This window comes from Lepidochelys kempii, chromosome 5, assembly GCF_965140265.1.
Source record: "Lepidochelys kempii isolate rLepKem1 chromosome 5, rLepKem1.hap2, whole genome shotgun sequence".
In the NCBI taxonomy this organism is placed as follows: domain Eukaryota; kingdom Metazoa; phylum Chordata; order Testudines; family Cheloniidae; genus Lepidochelys; species Lepidochelys kempii.
The window spans coordinates 92,556,016-92,565,192 of record NC_133260.1 but is presented as its reverse complement, the minus strand read 5'-3'; the positions used below and the strand labels follow the sequence as shown (position 1 = coordinate 92,565,192).

At 38.2% G+C, this 9,177-nt stretch overlaps 1 protein-coding gene across 3 annotated transcripts in view; it reads right to left on the bottom strand.

The window, feature by feature from the left end:
• Positions 1 to 3,299: 3,299 nt before the first annotated feature.
• Positions 3,300 to 9,177, bottom strand: part of UBQLN1 (ubiquilin 1) — a 34,895-nt gene continuing 29,017 nt past the window's right edge. For 2 of the 3 annotated variants that reach the window (XM_073345068.1, XM_073345066.1), the window contains exons 9-11: positions 8,835 to 8,950; positions 6,322 to 6,490; positions 3,300 to 4,498 (exon numbers count right to left, since the gene is read on the bottom strand). In XM_073345068.1, the coding sequence (XP_073201169.1) occupies positions 4,343 to 4,498; positions 6,322 to 6,490; positions 8,835 to 8,950 (441 nt within the window). In that variant the 3' untranslated portion in view covers positions 3,300 to 4,342. The remainder of the gene's footprint in view (positions 4,499 to 6,321; positions 6,491 to 8,834; positions 8,951 to 9,177) is intronic. The other variant, XM_073345067.1, reaches the window with a different exon arrangement.

Genomic DNA, 9,177 nt, shown 5'->3' with positions numbered 1-9,177 from the left:
AAAAGAAGGTAAGAATCTCAGGCCCATCAGTGCAGCCTGGATGTATAATTTGAGAAAACCCATGCTAAGTAATATATACATTACACAAAAGCACCCTTGCCTCTATTAAAGGAATGACTGTCAGATTAAAAGATTTTTATTTGAAACCAAGTTACCAATATAAGACACCACCTTACACTGTTAGAACTGAAAGATCAGTAAGAATTTACTTTCATCTATTAACATTTAGTTACTCTTTATACTTCCCTCAGTTTAGAAGTCAGACCTTATAGCCCTACTCCTGGAACACTTGCATTACTTACAGAACTAGTTCTATTGAGTTTATAGGACTACACATGTATTTGCTTGTTGGATTAGGGCCTGAATTAGCCAGGATATTTAAATATAGGTCCATCTCTGTGATTGTCTGCACAAATTCAATCCTTGATTTGTTTTCACTCAGAGTTGTTGATTTTGTTTTTAAAATGAACCCACATTATGTAGGATTGGAAGGATTTGGTTTTTATCCAAAAATGCTGGTAAACATTGATTTAATTCTATAAACACGTGCAAACCAAAGGAAAAATATTTCCATTGAAATTTACAGAAAAATGCTGCTTGAGAATTTAAGCATTTAATTGAAGGATGTTTACTTTGTATATTTTATCACATTGATTCCAAAGCTTTAAACTTTTCATATCTCAATGACTACTCATTAAATTGTCTTGAAACACCCACCCCATTATGTGTCTCAACTGTTAAAATTTAAATCAAAATTAAAAAGTTAAAAATAAAACTTAGCTATTATCCATCAAAATTATTAAAAAATTCTACCAAGCCTAGTTATAGTGTAGATTTCCTGTCACAAGTTGGATTAGGCTCATTTAATAACATTGTCAGGGAGCATTGACGTAAGGTCATTTTGTATGGGTGAAAACGGCAGTATATATTGAAAATTCTAAATCACAACGAAAAAGTTTTTGTTCTTTTTTAAAGTCAGGAGAATATTTGCATTCAAACAGACTTCCCTGTGAAGTATTTACAGCACCTGACAGTCTGCCTTTAAGCTTTATTAAGAAGTTTTGGACATTCAGCCTGGCCCCACTTAATGGAGAGAAACTGGAGTTACTGATTCTTATGCCTGCTCTGCCATTAACTTTCTGTGACTGAACGTCTATACCTCAGTTTCCCCATCTGTAACAGAAAGGCATACACCTCAATAGACTGGGCCAGGATTAGTTTGTACAGTGGTAGAAGTACTGAGTTACATGAGAGACAGTATCTCCTTTGTAAACATTTTATTAAGCAAAATATGGATCTGACATCCCTGGGAATTAAGGAGGCTAAATACTTTTGTGGATCTGGGCTTAACGACTTGGTCTGCACAACAGGTAGCAGTTGAAAGTGCAAGCTTTCATTATAAAGCAGCCTTGACTTGCAGGGAGCGTCTCCAAGGGGCAAGGAATCAGGCCAGTCTCCATGATGTTCAGTGCTCGACTTCTCCAAAAAAGCCAAGTGTGGGGGTAGTTTTATTGTGTGGGCACCTGTTCACCAGAAACTGGACTGAGCTCGCCAGATCACTTTACATACGAAGTCAGCAGCCAGCCGATAATAACTTGAAGACACTACTAGCCTGGATTGAATTTGAACTAGCAACTTTGAAGCAATAGGTTCAGCTTACTAGTGGCATGGGACAGGTTAAGTCCCCCATGATTGAGGCTTTTGCCATTATTCACTGTGCCTACTCTAGCACCTTTGAAGTTGACATGTTTTCTTGCAAAACCAGGTTCCTTCCAACACATGTACAAAATGGTCAAGTGTTGCAGCACTGTTCATGAGCAAGAGACTGCTAGGACTGTACCTTGAAAGCTAGGCCAAGTTTGATATTTGAGCCGTCACATAAATATATAGGTTTTAAGTTATCTCCAAGGAGAGCTCATACAATTTGAATGTAACGCTTTAGACTTCTTTCAGTGAATTTGGAATAGAGTTCACTTTCCTCTCGCCTACTCTTTAATAATTTTAACTGTCAATAGACTAGAGATATTTTAACAGCTCTCGACTCTCCATTCAAGTCCTCTGAACGTACCTACTTTTTTTTTTTTTAAGACCACTGAAATCAAGGAATGAAAGTCCAGAATCACTAGTCACGTGAAAATCTTGGCTAAGAGTAACTGACAAAGTGGAGTGGTTATATAGGCAATTTGCTATATCTTCACTAACTCCCTCTGAATTGCACCTGAAGAGATGCCTTTTCCACAGATTGAGTAAAAGATTCAAGTTGAAGATTCCCAAAGATTCAGATTAAGGTATGGGAAGAAAACCCCGTAGTTGTGTATCTTCTAAAATGGAACAGTCCCAGTCTTTTTACTCTCTCCTCATATGGAAGCTGTTGCATACCCCTCATCATTTTTGTTGCTTCTTTCTATACCTTTTCCAATTCTAATGTATCCTTGAGATAGGACAACCAGAACTGCATGCAGTATTCAAGGTGTAGGTGTAACATGCCTTTATAATAATTGTTTTATTATCCACCCTTTCCTAATGGTTCCTAACACTGTTAGGTTTTTTATTCCCACTGACATTGAGCAGATGATGTGAGCAAAGAGGTTTTCTTGAGCTTTTCCCAGCACTGTGCCTAAGCTGTAATTCAGCAATTTACTTATTAGTGCCAAAATTCAGCTAAAATGTTTACCATCCAGGAAAGGTGCAAATGAGAACAGCACATTCTCTTGAGATTTGCGCTAACAGATGTTTGAAGATTTCAGTTTTATAACCAACGTAAGTGATTTAAATACAGAGAACCTGATCTCTTTTTGTTGTTTATATTTCAAAATTCTTTTCGTTCATCTAACTTATGTATGGAAGGATAAGTTTAACCTGTTTCCCATCACCTTTTAAAGTAAATCACATTTATACTCAACAGCAAAGGAAGTGATTGTTTACATGATTTGATAAAATACAATGCTGAGATTAAAGTATAAATAGTACAAGTGAATAATCTTCAACATTTAAACTTGACGTAACAGGCCCCAGAAGGGATGAATCATCCAAACCAAACCCAGTTTGCTAAACAGGAGAAAGACAGTCTAGTATGCTTTATCTCATCAAGTGTTACATTTTACCTACTTTCAAAGGGTGGTCCTCATACTTTTGATTTCCCTCTCTCCTTTATAATCCAAACATTGTTTATTAACCCCGGTCAAAGGATAAACATTTGTATGGTGTTCCAAAAGTCTCCCTTAATGGCCAAACATCAAGAGGTTTCATTTTTCTGAAAGTTAAAGGATCAGCAATTGTGCAAAAACACTTGAGACAAATTGCTCAAAGAATTTTTAATTCATTTATTACCTGTGCACAAGAGAAATAACTACCAATAAAAACTCAAAAGATATACAGTATTTTTACATGGTGGTTAAAAGTAATTAGAATATCACATGACACTGTCAGTGAAAGTAATTCTTCCAATTACAAATCATAATGCATGTTAGAATCTCAATGAGAGAAGCCAAAAAGCTTTAGAAGCAGTTTCAGAGCATACAGTAGTGCTCCTTCAATCTGCAAAAAGATTAAGATAATTTACAGTCAATCCTTGTGAATACTGAGACAATGTTACAATGCAGCTTTCTGTACAGTTAGATGTAGACTTAGAGATAATTAGATCAATAATTCTAGCATATTTTAAATGAACTTGCCTAAACTCTTTTGCTGAGAGATGTTCACCAAAGATGCTCAAAGTTTCTCCACTAGAAATGTGTCAATTTTATTTGTTCTGGATTTTTTTAGTTACATAGATTCATTCTATTGCAGTGTTTAAGTTCCTAGATGTGAGCTGTTTCCAACATTTATATTGTGTGTATATTTTATACAAATAAAAGCAAAAATGATAGATAAATCAAGTGGTATAAATCTTACAGCATTTTGCTAGCAAAAAATACATGCTGAAGTCACAAAAAGCAGTATTGGTACCCACAAATTATAGCTTCATTTAATTTGTTTCCTTTTTAATAATTTGTATTCTACATAAATTACTACCCAAAGCTAATGTTTAAGTAGTAAATAAATTGGACAATTGTAGGTCTGACAAAACCTGTTGATTCAATTGTGAAAGATATCTGTTTCAACAAAATCACAACAAATGCTGAACAAAGAGAAGTGTTTGATGCATGCAACAACTGTGAATGAAAAAGCATTGATTCCCACTGTTCAAAGAAAACTACTGCACTCCACCTTAAAATGCATCAGACTGGGTGTAGTTATAACAAGACAATCTCAAGAGTCAGAATGAAATAAAGCAAGTATTTTAAAGATTTAAGAGCTGTTATCAAAAATAAATTACATTTTTCAAGTTAAAGAAATGTTGCTATGATGGTTGGGAGCCCAGTAGCCTTTCAATAGCTGCATTGATATCTCCTCCTGTTGCTATTAGAGCTTGTAAATTTGCTTCACGGTTCAAAAAGCCCATTGCACTGAGCTGCTCCAGTTGTTGCTGAAATCTGACTTCTGGATTTTGTAACTGCTAAAAAGAGGACAATTTATTTCAAGCTATAGACACAGGCTTAATACAAATACTGTGTACAAACTGTACTAGATTAAATACATTTGATTCTATTCCATACTTTGTCTTGGCATATTTCTGCAACTAAAGTTTCCTTTAGTCTCCAAAACCAGACAGCAAAATTGAAATGCTTGAACAACTGCAACTGAATAGCATCTTTCTCCAAGGATAGTCTGCTGACTGGTTTAAGAACACCTGTACCTGTACTGATTGTTTTTGAAGTGACTACAGGAAGTGCTGCATGTTTGATGTGATGTAAGGGAGCAAAGCAAGATAATCTGATTGAGAATCATTTCCTCAAAATAGTTCCTTCAAAATGTCATTAACAGATTGTTCTTGTAAATGAAATGAAGAGTTAAATCCAATGATGCTATGCTTTGGAGATTTTTAATAAACTCATTGTTGGTTACTGAACTGATGAGGCAAAGTAAAGTTATTCTCGTTATTGGCATATTACCTTTTATAATTTCTAAAGGCTTTAAAAAAGTTAAGAAGTATTTGAAGTTGCAAAAGTTTTATAAAAGTTTAGAACTTCCAAATGGGAAACTGAACAGCTGTGCTTTTATGGTCTGATCCCGCTCCCACACAATTAGTGGCAGAAATACTGGCTTCGATAGTACAGAATTGAGCCCTTACAAACTTCTGATGGTTAGAAGCATTCTTTGAAACCGTTTTAGTTGTAAGTGACAATATGTTTAACATAGGTATTTTAAACCAAGAAAGCCAAAGAAACTACACTTCTTGCTGTTTCCAGAAGTTGCCATTCCAAAAGAGTTCTTTAACTCCAGTTTTGACAGATAAGCAACAAAGAGGAAACTGTTTTTCAAATACTAGATTTTAAAAAGAGTGAACAGTTACAGGAGTTAGTGAACAACCTATAAAAATACAAAAAGCTTTTTTTGTTCATCATCAAGCCTTCCATTCTAGCTTGATTCCAGCTATTAAGCCCATGTTCAAGTATTACAGCACAGATGGTATGGCTGTTCTGAACTCCCTACATTACCTAAGCAGTAAGGGAATATTAAATGGACACCAAAAAATTCTCTTAGCCAACATTTTTACCTACTATTTGTTACTTGGAACTCTCAGTTTAACAGATTAAACAAAAACATTTTGTTTAGTTTGTCTAGTTTGTGTGCATTTCGCAGAATGTTATCTATAGTGAGTGTCCTTTGTCTGTATAGCAATTAGGCTGACAAATAGTTTTAAGATAAAATGTTACTGTACAAACAAGAGTTAGCAGAAATCTTAGGGGCTATTGCATACCTGAAACAACTTGCTTTTTGAAATCTAGTTCATCTCAAGTTTGCAATAAAGTCAGTACCCAAATTAAGAATTTTATAGCTTTTGTCAGTCTAAGTTTGCTCTTTGTACTACTAAGGACATTTTGCACATTGTGAGAAACTTCTACCACCATATCAGTCTTTCAGATCGATACAAGACAAATGACACCTACACAGAATTGAAATAGCTTTAAAAAAACAAAACTGACTGGGCAGAGGCATAAGTGAAAGGCTCAACATCGACACTGAATCTGCGCATTTCTCTGTGCACGTGAACAACTCAAAGGCAAATGGTCCCCAGGACAGAAGTATTAAAATTTCAATTTTTCCAGCATTTATTTTCACATCGGGAAAACAACAGTTTTCTAGCCTGGTCTGCTCATCCATCCATTAAGCATGTGTTTTTTCAAGTACTCCCTAACTGTCCCTTTCAGCCTACATTGATAAATCAAATAATAGATACATCTTAAAGTTCTAGGATTTAGCCATCTGCTACCTTACCTGAGCATTTGCACCAGCAAGTGCCTGCAACATTTGCTGAACAAATTGTTGGTGACTAGATTCAGCAACTCCTGAGGCTGGACTTGTATTTTCACTGGAGATGGAGCTAGGTATGGTTGTCCCTGTTGGACCGCCAGTGCTTCCTAATCCCCCTACACCAGGATTAAATCTGCAGAGATGAGGAACAGCAATGCTAACATTCATTTTTGTATTAAAGTTGATCATCACATACTATTACTCCTCCCCCCACCAACTGTCACACTGGAATTCTGTGGATATCAGTGGGAATGGAGAATGTGAATTTAATGTAAGTAAAGCATCCAAACACAGTAAGATCCATTATAAATAGGACCCTACCAAGTTCATGGTCCATTTTGGTCAATTTCATGATCACAGATTTTTAAAAATCGTAAATTTCATGATTTCAGGTATTTAACTCTGAAATTTTACTCTGTTGTAATTGTAGGGGTCCTGACCCAAAAAGGAGTTGTGTGTGGTGGTGGGGGACTTCCGGGGGCTGTGGGGGAGGGGAGAGAAAGGGTGTCACAAGGTTTAGTGAGAAGTGTGAGGTCATGCATTTAGGGATTAACAACAAGAATTTTAGTTTTAAGCTGGGGACGCATCAATCAGAAATAACGGAGGAGGAGAAGGACCTTGGAGTATTGGTTGATCATAGGATGACTATGAGCTGCCAATATGATATGGCTGTGAAAAAAGCTAATGCGGTCTTGGGATGCATCAGACGAGGTATTTCCAGTAGAGATAAGGAGGTGTTAGTACCGTTATACAAGGCACTGGTGAGACCTCATCTGGAATACTGCGTGCAGGTCTGGTCTCCCATGTTTAAAAAGGATGAATTCAAACTGGAGAAGGGCTACTAGAGATGATCCGAGGAATGGAAAACTTGTCTTACAAAAGGAGACTCAAGGAGCTTGCTTAGCCTAACCAAAAAAGGTTGAGGGGAGATAGGATTGCTCTCTATAAATATATCAGAGGGATAAATACCAGAGAGAGAGAGGAATTATTTAAGCTCAATACCAATGTGGACAAAAGAACAAATGGATATAAACTGGCCATCAGGAAGTTTAGACTTGAAATTAGACGACGGTTTTTAACAGTGAAGTGAAGTTTTGGAATAGCCTCCAAGGGAAGCAATGGGGGCAAAAGACCTATCTGGCTTCAAGATTAAAACTCGATAAGGTTATGGAGGAGATGGTCTGATGGGATAACATGATTTTGGCAATTAATTGATCTTTAACTATTCATGGTAAATAGGCCCAACTGCCTGTAGTGGGATTTAGATGGGGTGGGATCTGAGTTACTACAGAGAATTCTTTCCTGGGTATCTGGCTTGTGAATCTTGCCCACATGCTCAGGGTTAAGCTGATTGCCATATTTGGGGTCGGGAAGGAATTTTCCTCCAGGGTAAATTGGAAGAGGCCCTGGGGGTTTTTCACCTTGCTCTGCAGCATGGGGCACGGGTCACTTGCTGGAGGATTCTCTGCACCTTGGAAGTCTTTAAACCATGATTTGAGGACTTCAATAGCTCAGACATAGGTGAGAGGTTTATTGCAGGAGTGGGTGGGTGAAATTCTGTGGCCTGCATTGTGCAGGTCAGACTAGATGATCAGAACGGTCCCTTCTGACCTTAATATCTATGAATCTATTGTGGGGGAGGGGTTGTGGTACTGCTACCCTTACTTCTGCACTGCTCCTGGCGGCGCTGCCGCCTTCAGAGCTGGAGAGCAGCAGCTGCTGGCCAGGAGCCCAGCTCTGAAGGCAGAGCCATTGCCAGCAGCAGCATAGAAGTAATGATGGCATGCTATGGTATTGCCACCCTTACTTTTGCACTGCTGCATGCAGAGCCGGGCCCTCAGTCAGCAGCCACCACTCTCCAGCCACCCAGCTCTGAAAGCAGAAGTACAGAAGTAAGGGTGGCATGGTATGGGGTATTGCCACCCTTACTTCTGCCCTGTTGCTGGTGGGGTGCTGCCTTCAGAGCTGGGTGCCCAGCCACTAGCCTCCGCTCTCCGGCCACCACTCTCCGGCCACCCAGCTCTGAAGGCAGCGCAGAAGTAAGGGTGGCAATACCATGCTGCCCCCCGCCCCTCCCCCCAAAATAACCTTGAAACCCCCCCCCCCCCCCGACTCCCTTTTCTGTCAGAACCCCCAATTTGAGAAATGCTGGTCTCCTCCGTTAAATCTGTATAGTATAGGGTAAAAGCACACAAAAGACCAGATTTCATGGTCTGTGACGCATTTTTCACAGCTGTGAATTTGGTAGGGCCCTAATTATAAACATTAGCATATTAACATTTTTTAAGGGGAAAAAGGTAGGAGATGCCTGAAATGAAGATATTTAGTAAACTGTAAATAGTGTTTGTGTGGAACAACTTGTGCAACTGGACAAGCTTCTAAATTTAAAGCAGCAAGACAAAAAGCTGACAAATAAACCAAAGAGATTTAAAATAAATAAGTGAAGAAATGTACAAGTTCGTTGGGCCAACTCTTACCCTGGTATAAGCCCTGGTGCTTCTGTTGCTAGTGTCTGCAAGCCCTGTTGAATTTGTAGCAAAGCTTGCATTGCTCTAGGGTTTGACATTGCCGACAGTGTGTCCGGGTTCTGCATCTAAGAAAAGGAAAAACTTGTTATATAACTGAAACATGTACCAAGTTAATCTTCATCACTGTTTGTTTCTTGTAGTGAACCCACTCCCTTAACACCTGTTATTGCTCATCTTTTTATTCTAATACCTCTCTGCACGCTTCTTGTGATGGTTCCCTCTTTTGCAGTTGCAGCTCTACCAAGACCTTTTAAGTATGGGGAATCGTGACAGATAAGGCAGTATCCTCAAA